This window comes from Clarias gariepinus, chromosome 4 (assembly GCF_024256425.1).
Source record: "Clarias gariepinus isolate MV-2021 ecotype Netherlands chromosome 4, CGAR_prim_01v2, whole genome shotgun sequence".
Taxonomy (NCBI): domain Eukaryota; kingdom Metazoa; phylum Chordata; class Actinopteri; order Siluriformes; family Clariidae; genus Clarias; species Clarias gariepinus.
In genome coordinates this window covers 21,204,367-21,223,732 of record NC_071103.1, presented here as the reverse complement: position 1 = coordinate 21,223,732, position 19,366 = coordinate 21,204,367, and the positions used below count along the sequence as shown (strand labels likewise).

The 19,366-nt window shown below is 36.4% G+C and overlaps 3 protein-coding genes across 5 annotated transcripts; 2 read left to right on the top strand and 1 right to left on the bottom strand.

Moving 5' to 3' along the window:
* Positions 1–793: 793 nt before the first annotated feature.
* On the top strand, positions 794–10,763 carry abcd3a (ATP-binding cassette, sub-family D (ALD), member 3a). 2 transcript variants are annotated; one of them, XM_053495441.1, is made up of 23 exons: positions 794–997; positions 2,718–2,754; positions 2,943–3,041; positions 3,467–3,555; positions 4,178–4,247; positions 4,627–4,724; positions 4,808–4,931; positions 5,020–5,076; positions 5,172–5,314; positions 5,422–5,491; positions 5,585–5,654; positions 5,764–5,861; positions 6,073–6,164; positions 6,574–6,665; positions 6,751–6,823; positions 6,913–6,976; positions 7,267–7,344; positions 7,469–7,534; positions 7,629–7,718; positions 7,823–7,942; positions 8,053–8,157; positions 8,249–8,305; positions 9,899–10,763. In XM_053495441.1, the coding sequence occupies exons 1-23, from the start codon at positions 888–890 to the stop codon at positions 9,974–9,976; spliced, it is 1,980 nt and encodes a 659-aa protein (XP_053351416.1). In that variant the 5' UTR covers positions 794–887; the 3' UTR covers positions 9,977–10,763. The 2 variants fall into 2 exon arrangements, with proteins under 2 accessions (XP_053351416.1, XP_053351415.1); XM_053495440.1 differs by lacking the exon at positions 4,178–4,247 and adding an exon at positions 3,796–3,865 and having other exon boundaries at positions 807–997.
* Positions 10,764–11,070: 307 nt separating this feature from the next.
* acp5b (acid phosphatase 5b, tartrate resistant) lies at positions 11,071–14,638 on the top strand. Of its 2 annotated transcripts, XM_053494817.1 has the most exons (7): positions 11,071–11,198; positions 11,576–11,655; positions 11,829–12,019; positions 12,692–12,819; positions 12,932–13,123; positions 13,755–13,902; positions 13,982–14,638. In XM_053494817.1, the coding sequence occupies exons 2-7, from the start codon at positions 11,583–11,585 to the stop codon at positions 14,219–14,221; spliced, it is 972 nt and encodes a 323-aa protein (XP_053350792.1). In that variant the 5' UTR covers positions 11,071–11,198; positions 11,576–11,582; the 3' UTR covers positions 14,222–14,638. The 2 variants fall into 2 exon arrangements, with proteins under 2 accessions (XP_053350792.1, XP_053350791.1); XM_053494816.1 differs by lacking the exon at positions 11,071–11,198 and having other exon boundaries at positions 11,233–11,655.
* Positions 14,524–19,015, bottom strand: f3a (coagulation factor IIIa). Its single transcript, XM_053494819.1, has 6 exons — positions 18,784–19,015; positions 18,503–18,611; positions 17,133–17,326; positions 16,851–17,035; positions 15,696–15,855; positions 14,524–15,272 (listed from the first exon to the last, which is right to left on the bottom strand). Exons 1-6 carry the CDS (start codon positions 18,860–18,862, stop codon positions 15,127–15,129), a joined length of 873 nt encoding a protein of 290 aa, XP_053350794.1. The 5' UTR covers positions 18,863–19,015; the 3' UTR covers positions 14,524–15,126.
* Positions 19,016–19,366: the final 351 nt, after the last annotated feature.

The window sequence follows — 19,366 nt, the reverse complement described above, 5'->3', positions numbered from 1 at the left end:
GGTACTCACACTGCTTCTTACTGAATTAAGATTATAATCTGAGTACAATATAAAATGTGAAGGAAATGTTTGTGATTTCTTTCTTTTTTTAATTTCCAAAAGTAATCCAAAAGGTTTGCACTTTCGCCTTGCACCTTCAGAATGTGAACTCACTCACTCACTCACATAGTCACTCATGTTCTATACTGCTTCATCCTAGGGGGTGGGGGGCTGGAGTCAATCCTTGAAGGCTTAGGGCTTGGGTACACCCTGGACAGGGTGCCAATCAGAATGTAAACTGCAAACATTATATTATTATTATTAATAATAATACTTAATCTACTATTTTTTTAGGGTCCAGGGATTCCTTTGGGACCTGGATAGGGTGCTATTCTATTGCAGGCCACACATACACACACCACCGGCAATTTGGGACTGCCAGTTAGCCTAATCTGCATGTCTTTAGACTGTGGGAAGAAACTGGAGTACCCAAAGGAAACCCCCCAAGTACAGAGAGAACATGCAAACTCCATGCACACAGACCTGAGGTAGGAATCGAACCTGGACCCTGGAGGTGAAAGGTGACACTGCTAACCACAATAATAATAATAATGCTAATAATAATGCTAATAATAATAATAATAATAATAATAATAATAATAATAATATGTTATATTTACAATATAAATATATTATATTAAACTTGAAAAAATATTTAAAATGCATTGCTGTTTTAATGTTTAACTCAGGACTTCAAGTCCCCTGCTCTTGTTCTTGCCGTTACTGTGTACATGACATGAAACTGTAAAATCTATACACATCGCTAGAGGGCGACCGCGAGGCTCTTCGGATAGTTTTCCCGGCATGCACCTGCTGCTTTTGCCAGCCGTCTCGCCGCAGCAGGAAACATGACGGTCATCAGCAAGTACTTGACAGCAAAGAACTCCACGATAGCTGGGGGTGTCCTGCTCGTTCTGTATCTCCTTAAGCAAAGACGGAGGTCCTCCAGACTAAACAGGTGCGTAACGTGGCAGTGGACCTTCATTAAAGTACACATGGCCACGAAGTTGTCGAGTTAGCTTAGCTTAACTTTAGCTTCGCCGTGTCACACTGACCTGCTGCAGAAAAGCTGTCAAAATGATGGTGAACCTCTTGCCTGGTCACTGAACACGCTCGTGACTGATCTAAAGTCATTTTGTTTAGGACAAGATGTGTATATAAGGTGTCTTCGGATATACATTTATTTATTTAGTTGGAAGTTTACATACACTTGCGTTAAATTCATTAAAACAGATTATTTTTTTTTATCTCTCTGGAGATTTCAGTGTTAACGGACTTTAGCTCTGGAATGTCGGTTGGGACACCTACTTTATGAATGTGTCGTTTATTTACCTATTGTGTACAAATAGATTATGTCACTTATAATTCACTATGTCACAATCCCAGTGAGTCAGAAGTTTACATACACTCAGCTGACTGCGCTTTTAAAGTTATATTATGTTTTTTGGAGGATTCTGACAGACTAACTGACATCAATCCAGCCAATTTGAGGTATACATGTACCTGTGGATGTATTTCAAGATCTACCTTAAAACCCAGTGACTCCTTGTTAGACATAATGAAAAATTCTAAAGGAAATCATTTAGGACCTCTGAACATATGTGGGCGTCCGCAAGTCTGGTTCATCCTTGAGAGCAAATTTTCAAATGCGCCATACTGGCTTCAAAAAGTTTTTCATTAATTTTGAATTTATATCTGTTTGCGTCTCAGGTGGTTAAATGTTGCAGTTCCTCTGTCATCCTGCAGGTGATGTGCTCCATACTGTTCACACATTGGCAAGGAGCACAGCATCCTGTGTGATAGGGGTGAACTATTTGCTAAGATTGTTTCGAATCGCAATACAAATCAAAAAAGGGGATGGCATCATATTGTGGGGGAGGTTTGCTCCAGGAAGAACTAGTGGAATTTTTTTAAAAGGAAGGCATTATGAGTAATAAAAATTATGTGGATATACTGAAGCATCATCATATCTAGATATTAAGCAGGAAGTTAAAGCTGGGGCACAGATCGGCCTTCCAAATAGACAATGACCCCAAGCAAATTTCCCCCAAAAAATTATCCAAAATAGTTGAGGTATTAGAGTGACCCTGACCCTAATTCCAAAGAACAATTGTGGGTGGAACTGAAAGTGTGTGCAAACAAGGTCTACAAACTGCACCCAGTTACACCAGTTCTGTCAGAAGGAATAGACTAAAATGCAACAATTTATTGCTTGTGGAAGGTGACTCGAAACATTTGACCAAAGTATTGAAACAGTTTAAGGGCAATATTTCCAACTAACTACGTGTAAACGTCTGATCAACTGGGAATGTGAGACAGAAAGTAAAATTGAAATAAATCTTTCTCTCTCTTTTATTATTCAGATTTTTTACATTCTTAAAATAAGAGAATATGTATTAGGATTAAATGTCAGAAATTGTGAAAAACTGAGTTAAAATGTGTTTGGTTAAAGTGTAAATTTCTGACTTCAACTGTGCTTACATACTTAATTAAAGTCAATGTCCATCAGTAGAAAGAGTTTATGGACAGTTAAAGGAGTGGTTTAGGAATGTCACAAGTTTACAACTTGCCCACCAATTACATGCAGCATGTATGTCAAAAAGACTTCAGTAGTTGCCTAACCCCCCTCCCCCTTCTCTTTCTCTAACTCTCTCTCTCTCTCTCTATTTCCAAATCAGCAAGAAAGGTTCATCAGAAGTGATCCTGAACAATGAAGTAAGTCATTCATTTAATATAAATGGCTTGTAAAAGTTGTAATTGTGGATATGTAGTTAAAGCTACTGGTCTTGTAAGCATTTATTTCATGTGCCATTAGTATATGCTCAATTACACATAAGCAATTAAACTCTTATTACTCCTTTATTACTCTTACATTTAAACCTTGTTTTTCTGCAAATTATTAGAAAGATCTTAAAAAGGATCGGGCAGTGGTGGACTGGCAGTTTTTTTCCCGAATCATGCGAATACTCGGCATCATGGTACCGAGACTCTTCTGTAAAGAGGTGAGGGCTTTAGATAAATAAACTAGATTTTTTTATGTTTTCATTAACAAAAAACATGTTACACCGGTGTAATGATAATAATGGCAGTTAGTGATTGCTTGATAATAATAAAGTATAACTTCTAGTTAAATCAGTTAAAGTTCCTTATACTAACATCTCTAAACATTTCCGTGTGCATTTAAGCATCAGGATTTATAATATTTTCATATCAGCAGTACAGCAAAATATTGAAAGTTTACATGTAACATATTTTACATTTAGGTTTTTCTTAGTAAAATATAACAATATTGTTTTGTCTACGTAAATAATTTATATTCAAATGCAAAAGATGCCATTTTGCTTACATTATCTAGTGTACAGTATATAAAAACCTTCATCATTATTGTGCAGCCTGTTTTTTCACTTTAGTATTTTAATTTTCCTAGACTTGGTACTTGATCGTGATTGCAGTGATGCTGGTGGCTCGGACTTACTGTGATGTTTGGATGATTCAGAATGGCACTATGATTGAAAGGTTGTATGAATGCTTAATTGGTGTAATTTTGTTTTTAGAAAAAGTTATACAGCGAGGGGTGCTCAAGTCAAATTGGACTTTTGGTTGTTTAACTAATGTAATATAATGGCCCAAACATTCACAAGAAATTTCATCAGTCCGAGTTTGACTTCACCTTCACTTATAGAAGTACAATTTTAGATAGCAAATTAAATCCTCTAAAAAATGTTTTGATTTAGTTTTTTTCTTCATCTTTCACAGTGGTATCATTAGCAGAGATATCACACTGTTCAAAAGGCACTTTTATTCCTACATAACGGTCATACCAGGGGTAATGTGGCTTTGGCTGTGAAAATGTTTCAGACTAATATTTGTGTGGAACTGTGCTTTTGACTTATATGACTCATAACATATGTCACTGTGCTGATTCAAGAAAATCAGTTAAACTGGACATTAGTTAAAATAGGCAACTAATCTACTACTTAGCTGTGGTGGTTTTTCCACTTCGAAATACAGATCTCCTCTGATGATTTTTGATTTATTGTCACACCCACAAGACAGGACATCTTTGGACAACATTTAATGTTTTAAAACATTTTTTGTTCAAACATATTTATATTTTTGCGCATGTTGTGGTTTACAGTGCAATTATTGGTCGCTCCACAAAAGATTTCAAGAGGTATTTGTTCAACTTTATGAGGGTCATGCCAGTTGTAAGTCTCTCTCTTTTTTAAAAAAAATATACTTCTTATTTATCACTTAGCATCTCAGATTGCTCTGTGTTTTTAGTGCAATTCCTTAAGTTTTCATTTTTAAAGCCTGTAAAATGTCAGAGGAGATATATTAGCTTGCTTTAACTTCTGCGTAACATTCTAAGTTAAGTATGCTATTTTTAACAGGTAAACAGCTGTAGTATTTGTGTGCATATTTAAGTTGTGTGTACTAATTGATAACTGCTGTCACTAATGTCATGTAGCTGCATCATTGCCTAATCTAAATGTTTAGAGTTATAGCTAATTTTGATCTTTTGTGTATCTTTGTGTTTGTGTGAAAATAAATGGTGGACACACCAAATGCCTTTCTGCCCCATAGATTGCCCTGGTGAACAACCTTCTAAAGTTAGGACTGAATGAACTGAAGCTTCGTTTCCGTGATAGACTCACTAAACATCTCTATGATGAGTACCTGAAGTAAGAACCTTGCTTATGATTTAAATATCAGTTTTGTCTCTTTTATTCTCATATTTCTGCTTTCATGCCTTGAATAATTTCAGAGGTTACACATATTACAAGATGGGAAACCTGGATAATCGGATCGCCAATGCCGATCAGCTGCTGACTCAGGATGTGGAAAAGTTTTGCAACAGCGTGGTTGACCTGTACTCCAATCTCAGCAAAGTAAAAATTGTTTTTGAATTGTAGTCATGATAACGGTACACCAGTGTGTTGGCTAAACGGGGTTCCGACCTTTTTTTCTCTTTTTTAGCCTCTTCTTGACATAGGCCTCTACATCTTAAAGCTGACAAACGCTATTGGAGCTCAGGTAGAATTAAACCCATATGTTTCATATGTGCTTAGAACACGTTCAATAAGTAAATGTCTAACAGCGACTGCATGTCATGTTATGTCTGCTGTCAGGGTCCTGCTTCTATGATGGCTTATCTGCTGATCTCTGGTCTTTTCCTGACGAGGTTGAGGAGACCCATCGGAAAGATGACCGTCGTCGAGCAGAAGTACGAGGGCGAGTACCGATATGTCAACTCCCGGCTCATCACCAACAGGTGAGCTTCATCCTTTCAGTGCTGAACGCAAAAATATTCTAAATATTTTATTCTTACAAGGCGACTTCTTTTTAAACCTGTTGTACTTTACTGGTTCTGTTTCTTAGTGAGGAGATCGCATTTTACAATGGAAATCTCAGAGAGAAACAGACGATTTATTCTACCTTCAAGAAGCTGGTGAGAATCTCAGCTTTTATTACATCATTAAGTTATTTGGGAAAGTTTAATGATTTACCGATTCATAATGTCCCTAATATCCTTTGCCATCAGGTTGACCACTTACACAATTTCATATTTTTCCGCTTCTCCATGGGGATGATAGACAGCATCATTGCAAAGTGTGAGTTAAATTTGGTTGTGAACAGACACCTATACTAATTAACTGACTAAGCACAGTGTAAATGTTAAGATAAATGTAAAGGTTAACTTTCTGCTTGTCCTGTGTGCAGACTTGGCTACGGTAGTTGGATATCTGGTGGTTAGCCGACCATTTCTAAACCAGCGGCATCCGCGGCATCTTCACAGCACACATGCGGAACTGCTAGAGGTGAGCTGCATAGGTTTTCACGCTATTCTCAATACATTAATAAGGTGCTAATGTGTAATCTACGTTTCTTTTGCAGCATTTATATTATTTTAATTTAAAAACTCTGAACTCATTACACAATGTGAAATGAAGTGCATCAAATTACCAGCAGGGGAATTTAATGTATTAAAAAAAAAATTCAACTTATCCTACATATTTCTTCCTCCCTTAGGATTACTATCAAAGTGGACGCATGTTGCTGCGCATGTCACAAGCTTTAGGAAGGATCGTGCTTGCAGGTCGGGAAATGACAAGACTTGCAGGGTAAAGATGTTTCTGGCTTATATATTTGAGTCGTATGTGGTACTATGGCTACCTCCATAGTACTTAGAAATACAAATACTTAAGGTGTTAACAAACTGTACATAAATTCCTGACTGTGTGTATATTACATGTTAAGAAAGTAATTGTACAGGTCCATAATGCGAGTTTAAGAAGTCTTTTTAAAGCAGGTTGGGTTGTCTTAGAAATATCAGAAAGCTGCTATCAGAATGCAGGTCAAGTCCAAAGCAGACTCCATTTCAGTATTTATTAATTATTAAAATATTAACATTTAATAACAAAACAAATCTAAATTTACAGTCAAAAGCTTGGAGTCTGTCTCCTTTATGTTTCCTGATGTAATTACGGGATGTTAATCAAAGCTTATTATTACGACATTGCACATGTACAGGTTCACCACCCGTATCACAGAGCTGATGAAGGTTCTGAAAGAGCTGAACATGGGGAAGTATGAGCGCACCATGGTGTCTCAGTCAGAGAAAGGTGAGAGCTCATCAGTTTTAAAGCCATAATATTAAGAAGACTTTTGGCCAAACTGTTTTTACATATTGGAATGTCTCATTTCCAGAAATAGACACTTTAGAAAAACTGACCCTGGTGCCTGGCAGTGGACGAATCATATTTATGGACAACGTCATCAAGTACTCACTAAACCTCTTTTTGTCAGATTATTCTTGGAAAGTTTGACATGTATTTTGTAAATGATGTTTTATCTGTCATTTTTTACCAGGTTTGAACGCACGCCCCTAGCAACACCTAATGGAGATGTCTTAATAAAGGACCTCAGTTTTGAGGTAGTCTTTGTATTCCTCATTTATAAAAGATGTTATATTGTGATTTATATATAATTAATATATTTCACATATATAATGTGACTTGATAACATTGTATTATAGTTAATTGGGGAAAATAAATACATAAAGTTGGAATTTCCAAAATTGTCTTTTCAATACCAGTCGCATCAACAAATGTTTTCGCTCAATAACAGTACAAATTTCTCTCTGCAAAATATCTCTAAGAAAATATTTAAATTATAACAATTTTGAATAGAATATTTACTGTTTGTATTTTTATGTGTCTTAAGGTGAAATCCGGCACAAACGTTTTGGTGTGTGGGCCCAATGGATGTGGAAAGAGCTCACTCTTCAGAGTGCTCGGAGAAGTAAGTACTTGAATATTCAGAAACAAACAATTAGAATATGTATGCGCCACCCTTGTTGGAGCAAACTCTGTGAATTTTTATTATATGATAACAGTTTAATTTAGGGTTTTTTCCCCCTCCTCAGTTGTGGCCTCTGTTTGGTGGAAGCTTGACCAAACCTGAGAGAGGAAAGCTCTTCTATGTCCCTCAGGTAAAATTACTGGAAAAGAGTTACTGGCAGCACCAGAAGTTTAAGAAATGTCTTATGGGTAATTTTCTATTTTTATATGTGTGTCTCTTTCTAGAGGCCTTATATGACACTTGGATCACTGAGGGATCAGGTGATCTACCCTGACACCTTTGAAGACCAGAAGAAAAAGGGGATTTCAGATCAGGTGCCAGAGAGCTTTTAACAGTTGAGAGAAAATTGCTGCATCAAGTGTTCTCATCTCTATCAAAATAACGAACTTTATTAATATGTTCTCTTTGTGTGTTATAGGTGTTGAAACAATACCTAGATAATGTGCAGCTGGGGCACATTCTTGACAGAGAGGGTACCTGGGATACTGTTCAGGACTGGATGGATGTTCTCAGTGGTGGAGAGAAGCAGAGGATGGCGGTAAGCGAACAAATTTCCATGTAATAAAAGCATTACCTTATGCACTAGCTTTATCTTACTTAATCATAAATGTATGAAACCCTCAGCCAATAACACTTTGTTTGCTGCAGATGGCTCGGTTGTTCTATCACAAGCCCCAGTTTGCCATCCTGGACGAGTGTACCAGTGCAGTAAGTGTTGATGTGGAGGACTACATCTATAGCCATTGCAGAAAGGTAACAGGGCATATCACAACTTTCCCCTCTTGGATGAACTTATACACTTAGCATCTTTTGTGAGACCCTGTTTTTTGTGTTTTCCTGTCAGGTGGGCATCACTCTGTTCACTGTCTCTCATAGAAAGTCTCTCTGGAAGCATCATGAGGTGAGGTGGACTTTTATATTAGCATCTATAGTTTTATTGTTGAACTATGGTCTGTGGTAATAAGTTCCAGTCTGTGTTTTTAAGACCTGTTTTATAAATTGTTATCTGCCATCATACTTCACGTATATAACGTGAATGTGTCCACGATAGAGCAGACAATAAAAAAACTAAAAGTCTCATGTTTTACTTTCCAAAATGTGGTCATGATAATGCGAAGAATAACTACTACTTAATTCTGGGTTCTAAATCAGCGACATTGGGCTAATGGGCCTTAAAAAGACTCAAATAAGGTACAGTTTGTGATGTCAAAGACGAAAATACAGTAGGTATTAAATAATAAAAGAAAGTTTTCAGACCATTGTTAGTTCATTATGTACTATGGATGTTTTTATTATTTTTAATAATTATATATGCATTTAGTAAATATAATAAACTATTGAATGTAAATATACAAAAAAAACGCCCACTCCAAGCTTTCATTGACCACAATTAAGCTTTGATTAAGATGCACAGTATGTGGTCAATTAATTTGTGAAAATAAATCCTCATGCTCTCAGAACCATACTTTCACCATCTGAGTCCTGGAATATGCTTGTTCTGTTGGGGGGCAAAAATATAGTCCATAAATGTGATAACCTGGTCATTTATGTCGTCAGCTGACTTCATTGTATTGCCACATAATGTAGCTGCGCAAAGACCTGACCAACTGAAGCAACTCTAGATCATTACAGTGCCTCCAGAGGCATGTACAGTGGGTAGATCACTTCACTTCATATGTCCATTGCTCTGGACTTTATTCCATTGCTCCAAATCTTAATCTTTATGCCCCATAGCAAACTGAGCTGTTTAATCCTGATCCTGTAAGTTATGATTTATCATAGCTGTGATTTCTGTAAGTTTTTTTTACCATGCTTCTTGACTTAACATTTAAATGATCACCATTAATGATTTTCTATCTGACCACATTTCTTCCATGCAGTTTAAGGTTCAGTACAATCCTTACAGGTATTAATAATGTGCTTAAGGATTCTTAACACCATTCCCAGTCATTTTAAATCTCCTTAATTGTTTTTGCTCCTTGATACAGGTCAATAATTTAACACTTCTAAAATGGTGACCTTTTTTTTTGGCCAGGCAATGTAGTCATGTATGTATTTCATGTCGACATGGGCAAGTAGATCTGCACCTTGACCTTCTCTTTTTATCTCACTGCACATGCTTTGAATGTAAGAGATAAAGGAGGCTTTTATTTTTCAGGACTTTTTAAATTATTTGCGTTCAATAACATTATAAAAATATATGCCAGGAGTACAGTTAGATTAAAGCTGCCTTTGAGTACATTTTGATTAAACAAATGAGTATTGATGTGACTGAAGCAAAAAAACAAAAAAAGATAAAGGAATGCTTTTAGAAATTAAGGGATTGGCTTGACTTTAAGTGTCATTCAGTCAGCAAAGCAGTATTAGGACTGGAGTTCACTTGTCAGAATGTTTGAGCTTCTCTACGTACAATTACTTTAACTCATAAACATAACTCATAGATATGCAGAGATATAAAACATCCTAAACCCATGTTTGTTCCTGTTTGTTACAGTACTACCTCCACATGGACGGAAGAGGGAACTACGAGTTTAAACCCATCACTTCAGATACAGTGGAGTTTGGCTCTTAGAAGCGTTGACAGCTGCACACACAGCTGGGATGTTTAGGAATACTGTATCTCAATCCAGGATTTTTTTATTTTAATCACTTGTAACATTTCTCTCTCTTTTTTTTTTTTGACACTACAGTTCTGTCTTCCATGATTGTATAATTTGTAATTTAAAGTGTGGTTCGATTTACCGGACAGCCACTAATGAGAATAGTGAATGGGCTAATCCTAATGAAATGAGTACACAACCGTGACCTAAATCATGTTTTAGATTAAATCATGTAATAGGAGTTAGCCTGTATGGTTCTCTATATGAAGTCAGTGCCAGTGAATTGATTGCTGGTGTTTGATCGGAATTTCTGTAGTACTAGTTTACTAATAAAGTTTTTTGACACCAGGAAAATATAATTGTTATAAAATGTCCATATACTAAGTGGCCTTAGTACTTACTGTGTTGATGTGCGAGGAGTCTGTTTTGTGGCCCGTATAAGGTGGTTTAATGGACCTGTTCTCTGTGCGTGTTACCATCCATGGTGATCGCTGAGAAGATTGCACTGATTAACTGATTTGGAGCCAAAATGCCTTGTACTACTTACTGTCTGTAATTACCTAATAATTGTCTAAATGCACCTTTAAGGCAAAACAAAATATTTCTCCATGCTGTTGTTTAATGACTAAAATATCTCTGTAGACATCTTGGATTTTGTTTGCAGAAGATGTTAAAAATCTAGTAAACTAGAACCACAAGAAGTCCATAGAACTAAATTGTACTCACTGGTGCAATTTAATAAAAAAAAAAAAAATTCTGGATCTGTTTTTTTGTTGTCGTTTTTTTTTTTACCCCCCCCCCCCCCATATAAAGTTATAAAAGATTTATATAAACTTCTTTGTATAATTAATTTTTCCTTTCTGTTTACTGATATTTAAAAAATATATATTTAACAAAAAATGTAAATATACATACATATTTATTCTTATTATAATTATATTCTTCTTATTCTTATTGTCCAAAAAGCTATCTTGTTCCTTAGGGTCATATTCAGGTTCTGTTTTCTAGTTTTCGTGAAGGAGCGGCACCTTATCAAGTCTCCAGCCCACCCTGTTTTTACTAGGTTAAAGGCTTCTCTCTCCAGCTACAGTCAGTCCTATTGGTGCTGCTGTCATGGTGTGAACCCTAGCTGCTATTCCAGTTTTGTTAATGATTAATAAGGAAGTCAGCGAAGATCCTCAACTCATTCTTTCTGTAAAAAAAATAACATACTACGTATATAGTTATATTACAGTTAATTGTCATTATAATAATTTAAGCTCTACACCAGCATAACCAGCTTAAGTGTTAAAAAATCATGTTAGATATTTTGTTTCCTCTGCTGTTATGCTTGTAGCATTAAATTACCAAAACGCAAAACTTAGTTTGTACTGTCTAAATATGGCGGATACCACGTGAACAGTGTGACAGGTTTTCCCCTTTAAAGCTGATACAGGAAGACCTTAAACCACAAACTACTTCCTCATTTAAGTAGAAAATAAGGCAGTTATCATAACATGATGTTTCAGTTCTGCTGTCTTATGTTTTGCTTTCATATTGCTGCCGTTATTTAACATGGATCTCAACTTCAGAAACGCTATGACCTTCCTGGGTGCATTGCTCCTGTTCTTTCTTCAGACAATCTACAGGCCATGTCAAGCTAAGGAGCACAGTACTCAACAGCTTCTTTTTCTAAATACTTGCTTTGTATACTGTAGTTTCATAGTTTTAAATATACATCTGATTTAACATGATGTCAAATTTGTGATCTGTGAACAGCTTCTTTCCTCAGATTGTGTATTATGTAGCAGATCTTCATGTCTTTTACCTGTTGTGCCTCTTTAGGTTCTCTGCGTTTTGTTGGTATTGGAGACTGGGGTGGCATTCCCTTCTCTCCGTTCTACACAACTCATGAGCAGAGGATAGCTCAGGAACTGGGTAGAGTTGCTGAAAGTGTGGGCTTGGACTTTGTCTTGAGCTTGGGAGATCATTTTTATTACAATGGAGTCAAGGACATCGATGATATCCGCTTTAAGGTCTGTCATCATCGTTTATGACTCGAGATAGGACAGAAACCTCTCACCATTTTGTGATTTTGTTTGTGACCATGGTGTGTTGGATGCAGTTAAGTTGTAGGTCAGTGATTAAGGTTCTGTTATAATAACTGAAAGGTTTAAGTCAAATCCTAAAACCGGATTATGATTGATCAAGGCCTAACCTTGCATTTCTACTTATTTTGTGGAAACATTTTTATCCACAATGAATTACAATTGAGCAGGTAAGGGTTAAGAGCTTTTCTCAAGGACCAGTGATGAAAACTTGGTGGTGCTAGGATTTAAAATATGAACCTTCCGATCAGTCGACAAGCTGCTGAGTCACTATTGCTTTGTGTTTGAGTTTCTTCCTGGCTCATGGCCAAATATGTGATTGTAGCTTGATTGTAAAAAATAAATTCTTACCATTTTTTCTTTCCAAAAACAAATGGATTTTCTTTCATATATTTTAAAGCATGTGGTCAAAGGGGTATGATTTATTAAGAGTTTGTAAAAGCAGGACAGCACTCAAATGGCTGTAGACGTTGAACACACAAGTGACTTACTGCTAAGAAAGTTATGATAAACATGCCATCTAGTGGACGTAGTGTTGTACAGTAGCAAGGCAAGCGCTTCCAGAGTCTTAGGTTTGAAGTTCCCTTTTTGTGCTTTCAGGCTACATTTGAGCGTGTGTTCTCACATCCAGCTCTGATTGCTATTCCATGGTATTTGGTAGCAGGAAATCATGATCACTTGGGAAACGTGTCGGCTCAGACCGCATATTCGACCAGATCGGAGAGATGGTGAGTGTGTGTAACAATGATTAATCTGACCTGTAATATCACTATGTCTGGCCTTCTCATAAATAAGAACTGCCCAACAGCATTTATACTATAATGTCTTAACAATCCACAGGCATTTCCCTGAGCTCTATTATGAGCTGCAATTTAAGATTCCTCACACCAACACCTCCATGACAGTCCTGATGTTAGATACGGTGGTTCTGTGTGGCAACACTTATGATGGAAGCCAGCCCCAAGGACCAGAGGACCTCACTCAGGCAGAGCAACAGTTTCAGTGGATCGAGAGGACGCTGCAAAACACCAAGTAAGATCTGCAAGCTCATAATAAAACCAGACACTTAACAAACAAGTTTAAGCACAGCTCAGGACACAGAAGCTTAATTACCTGAAGGTTAACCACATTCTGATAGGAAAGGTGATGACTGAGTTGAAAGAGTGTTTTTTCCTTTAAATATTATATGAATCCTATAATAGGAATGTTAAGGTTTTGTAGCATGTTTTTTTAAGGGCCTGACCTGCCACACTCCTCTCTATACCCACATCCACACAAACATTCCTGAGGACAAATTGTGACCAAATAGTGCCGTGTTCACCCAAGCAAACCAAATCCGTTTCCCGAAACATGTAGTATTCAGCATTACCATCACTCCCAACAAATCCTTAGTCATGTTTGAAATACTTTGGAAATAAATTGTCAGAGTTAAACAGGCACACCCCACACAAAATTCAAGGATGATTAAAATGTCTTGGGTAACTCAAAAAACTTTTACTTGATATATCTTAAAAACTTCATTGGTTTGCCCTCAGGTGTAAGATAAAACATGTCATGTTACCTTGACCTCTTAGTGCAAGATAATTAAAATACCTGAGTGACTCAGGATATACAAAATAGATCAAAACACCTTCTTTCTGATCTGTTATTCCATCTACTGTAGGTCTGAGTATGTAATAGTGGCTGGCCACTATCCCGTGTGGTCCATGGGTCACCATGGTCCTACTCCTTGTCTGGTAAAGAAATTAAGACCACTGCTGAAGAAGTACAATATCACTGTGTATCTGAGCGGCCATGACCATAATTTACAGGTAAATTTTTTAGTCAAATGTAATTTATATTGCAGTGGATCACTATTTAGAAAATACGATCTCTTTCATCTTTCATTAGTATAATAGAGAAGATGATGGAAGTTCATTTGTTGTCAGCGGAAGCGGCGATGTCCTGGACAACTCCACTCATCACAGGAAGAGCTTCCCATCGTCTTGGCAAGTGTATTCTAGTGCTGTGAATCACACCTTAGGCGGTTTTGTGTACTTTGAGGTGACAGAGAGCAAGATGTCAATTAGTTACCTGCAGTTAGATGGGAAGTGTGTGTATCAGACCTCTTTGCCCAAACGTACTATATGACAGGCTAAAACAGTGTTAATAATGAGAATGGTCCTGAATTAACTAAGTAAAACTGAGTTCATTTGAATGAGCATTGTTGCACCTAATCTGATCATTTATTTCAATGTGTTTTCTCAATTGATTTTTTTATCCACATTTTATTTAAAAATATTTTTTTACTGCCATATCTTGGTAAAAAAAATTCATGTTCACTATTAATCACAGAGATGTAGAGTTAAGCACAATGAAAAAAAAAAGAAATTGTCCACTTGTCAGAACCTCATTTGGCTGAAACAGTGTAAAAAACAACCAACACACAGATCTACATTAACGTATAAGATTTATTTGACATTCAAAATGTAATGAAAAAGCAAATTTTTTACTTTTTTCCATAGATTTCACATTTCTACAAACACATGGGTGTTTTGTGTCTATGATGTTCTCCAGTTCATTAAATAAATATGTATGTATGTATGTATGTATGTATGTAATGTAATAAAAATCTCTCCATTTTAATATTGCATGTTAAGTTTTACACCCATCAAATCAGCAAAACACTAAACAATAAATATGTTAATTACTATTAACTAATATACATATATCACCTTTTAAAGCTACAAAAATAAAAAATCTATTATAAAAGTAGTACTGACATTACAGAAAGGTAGTGCTTATAAAATGTAAAAAAACCAGCAGATAACCCCAGTGATCAAATGTACCATTGTCAAAAATGAGCAAGAACATTTTCAAACATCTGTTAGCTTGTAAATCCTAGGTGTTATGTCTATATCCCATTTAGTTTCACAGAAACAATATGAATTACAGTGTTTTACACTGTAATGTTGCAACAAGGATACTTGAAAAGTCCATTTTAGTACCATTTTAGTGTTCCCATGAGTTTTTAGTGTCTGTGTTCAGAGAAGTTCTCAAACGCCCTTTAAAGGTACTCTCTCTTTTCCTCTATTCTTTTCTTCTTTTTGTTTGCAACAAATAATTATGACAGCAATCACCACTGCTATTATGACCAAGATGGCCAGGGTACCTCCAGCAATCACTGCAGGGCTAAACACTCCTATAAGAAAGAAGATGAAGGAGAATAGGTTTAATGGCTACTTAAAGTATGTCACACATTAAAGACCTTTTTTTTTTTTTTTAATAGAAAAATTCTTAAATCTTAAATCTCCCTAAAAGACGATCAGGAACCCTATGCAACTTATGATGTAAATTTACTTGACCCTGTAGATGCGAGTTTACTGTATTTTTTTTTTTAACATTTAAATAATTTTACTTCCTGTTTTACACAAGTGCCCAAAACTTAAACGTCACTTATTAAACAAATGCAAGGTTAACTCTCTGAGAAATATTTATCTACTGCAGTAAAGCAGTGTAATGAATACATTTTTAACTGTATAGCATGTTCAGGTTTGCAATGCATAATGCATGTAACCTGCCACCAAATATTTAAAGATGTGGTGTACTTTTTTTAAGAGCTTACCATTTATGTCATCTCCTGGAGAGCATTTAACCTGACTTCTCTCTCCAAGCTGTTTGTTAATGTTCCGAGATGGAATCAGAACTTGCACAGTAAAGCAGTAACTCTCTCCTTTGTCCAGATCTGTCAGCTCTATTTGATTGCTTGCACGTGTCTTCTCTTTCTGCGAAAGAAAGCAGATTGTATTTTTTTAATACCGTATACTGCATATCTTTTTTTATTTTAGAGCCGATGTAGCCGATGACACTTTCTGGCTTATTTTCAAATTGCATTGCATTATCAAAACAGATAAGTTTAAATAGGCCCATTTAAGAGATTCCGACTTGATTGCAAGTTTGACATAAACCAGGCAAAAATGACCAGTTTCCTGAAGTTTAATTCAACTATTTCCCATGACAAATATGCAGCTTAAGAGATATGGAAAATCACAAAAATATTTTATTTCATTACTCTTTACTTTCAAGAGCAAAATTCAGTCTAAAAAAGAGATAACCCTCTTATTAATTGTAAAACAATGGTGTTAAACAACTGGTGTTACCCTTATTTTATATCAGTTGTGCACCTTTTTTTTTACTGATGTAATGTGTAAGTTTTTTAGTTATACTGCACATTACAGAACTTATGTAGTCATAGACAACTTGACCAGATTTCAACCGTAGAATTTGAATAAACAAATGTCCATAAAAATGTGCTGATATTTTAACATTGTTGTTAATCCCATCAAGTGGGCACCACTGCTTGGCACAGTGTTTACTCTGGGTGGCGTTCCTGAAGCAACCCTCCCATTTTATCCGGGCTTGGAACCAACACTCTATTCAGAGGCTGGTGTTTGAGCATTGGCTGGGAATCGAACCCTGGCCTTCCCCATGGCATGCGAGAAAACTAACACTGAGCAACCAATGCCCTTTGCTTATAATATAACATAACGTGGCATATTTTTAGAAAGTAAAATGTGAAATGCATTGCTTTGTGTGATGGTGTAGCATCACTGCTCTTGCTCATCACAGTAACATAGTCAGAGATTAGGAATAAAGTTTAAATAGTTAAACTTTGTATACTGACAGCTTACTGTATTTAGAGTCATGTATTAAACACTGTGTTTATATATTTAACACTGCTGATTATTAAATTCTATACAGTACTTTATTGATTCCTTACCTTCCCAGTGCTCTGGGCTTTATTGTAAGTGACCTTGTATTGTAGATCATTTTTAAAGATATCCTGAATCGTTCTCATCTGATTCTGTGCATTAAGGACTGCTGTCGGGATATCTTCTATGATGATGGTTATTTTCTGTTTGTCCTTGCTTACATCAATCGTAAACTGAGGACTGCCGATGATGGCTAAACAAAATTAGGTCACAAATGAGAATTTTACAATGGCTTATCCTTTCTCACAATAAACAGTATGGAATGAAACACAGATTTAACAGAAACCTACTGTCTTGATAGGGGCAGAACTGTTCAGATGCCGTGCGGGGGAATTCAATGAGATCAGAGGACATGTCGCGTAAAGGTTCTGACACAACATCTGCTTCGTATTTGCTTTTCAGATCTGTGAGTCCAGCTGTGAGATCACATTCAGTTTGACTCATCCGAATGCAGTGGGGGATCCTCTGATTGTTCTCACCAAATCTGTAAGCATTATATTGATCCATCACACAAAATGCTTTCAAGAAACTGAAGCATGCTGAAACATGCAAAAGGGTGTGGGCTTTTACAGTAGCTGTACAACACCAGGCACTAATGCTGAAACTGAACATAACTCATAACATACTTTCTATGGAATCCAGTTCCTCAGCTTGCATGGTGCTAATTACCCTTCAATTAAGGTTTCAGCTTATTATTTAGTTATTCATTATAAACCATATTATTCATCAACTATTATGCATTACACAGTAACTACACTGAAACCCATAGGAAGGAAAATTGATTGAAGGTTCATTGGTTCAAGTTTTTGTGGTTAAAATAACACTTAAAAAACAGTATCACAAAAAAAACATATATACACAATTTTTATTTATTGATTGATTTATTGTTTAAGTGTGTATATAGGAGTAACAGGGTTGCCCTCCTGGGGGAAGCACAAAGATGTGAAAATAAAACCTTGGTCAAGTGACCAAATTTCAGACAGATTAAAAAAAAAAAAAAAAGTATCCCAATTATTTTTTTTTTAAGCAACCTTTTGATCCTGGTCAGGATTGCAGTGAATCTGGAGCTATTTCACGGAAACTTGACAAGTTTGACACTACAGGGTACCAGGCACACGCTGGCATATAAGGGGGTATTTAAGCACAGCCAGACCATTTACAGGTATTTTATTTGAAGGTGGGTTTAAGAAAAAAAAAAAAAACAGGAAGAGAACATGCACAGCAAGCCCTGGCAGGCAGACAGTAACCTGAGCTCAGGATCAAAGTAGGGGGTGGTTAGGCAGCTTTGCAACCACCCTGCCAGCCTCTTAAACTTGATTTTATCAATTTAATTCTTGAACGACCAAAGAAAATTAATACTTAAAAACAAAGAGGATAAAACAAGGTGGCTTGTGCCTATCTTTTAATAAATGAAATAATATCAGTGTCTCGAATGGGTCCATTTAAGTCTGGAGAGGCTGGTCTACTAATAAACATCTTTGTGCTTCTTTATTTGCTTGCAGTCTATATGCAGGTGAATGCAGTGATAGAAGTGATATGTTGTATTTGTTAGACAAACTGTAAACAGATAGAATATGTAGCTTTTGAAAAACAAAAGAAATCAGTAGGTATGTAGCTCCCTAAACGTGTGTGTGTTTGTGTGTGGTGGTGGCTTTCTTACTTTGAGAATTCCACAGTATATGAATAATTAGTTGGTTTAGGGTCCCACGTTAATAATGTCTTGAAATTGACAGAAACCCAAGTGACGTTCTGAGCCGTGGGGAAAGAGCCTGCACCCAGAAACACACATGATACTACAATGATACACAACCGGACGTGAAGAATAACCGAGTAAAAACGACAAATTAGACAATTACGAAACAGTCAATCGTTGTATATACTGGGGAACCAGCCGTAATGTGTACATAACTGATAAGCAGTTAGAATCACTACCGCACTCACCTGAAGCTACAGCGCTCAGGACTAACAGCAGCCACACACTCATAAAGCTTCGGGGTTTCTCCGATCGAGGGCTCTTCATTGTCCGCTTTAAAACCGCTCCTACAAATCAAGTCAAACTCCCGTAAGTAGGTAAAACTCCTTTTCCAGAGCTTCTAGTGTCCTGGAGATGCGCGCTTGTGTGACTGGGTTGAGTAAATGAAAGCGGCCGGCTCTGGCGCGGAATATAAATCTGGGAGTGAGTGAAGTTCAGTCAGGGGCTATAACAATAAAGCACGTACGTGTTGACCATATAAGGTCATCCGCCGTTGTGCACGCGCTGTGAGACTTTGTGGGATTTTCCATTAAATAGACCACATTAGTGACAAATAATAAGCCACATGATATATGCACACCTATGTATTTTATTATTAACATGATAAGTCGTTGTTTCACAAAGAGACCAACGTGGTGGTAAAGTTATTGAAAATAGTTTTGGATTGTTTCTTCTTTTTTCCGGAATCTACATAAAAAGTTTTGCCTTTTTTTGTAAATTGGAGCATTTCTAAAATCATATGAAAATATCCCCTCATTGGTATATAACAAA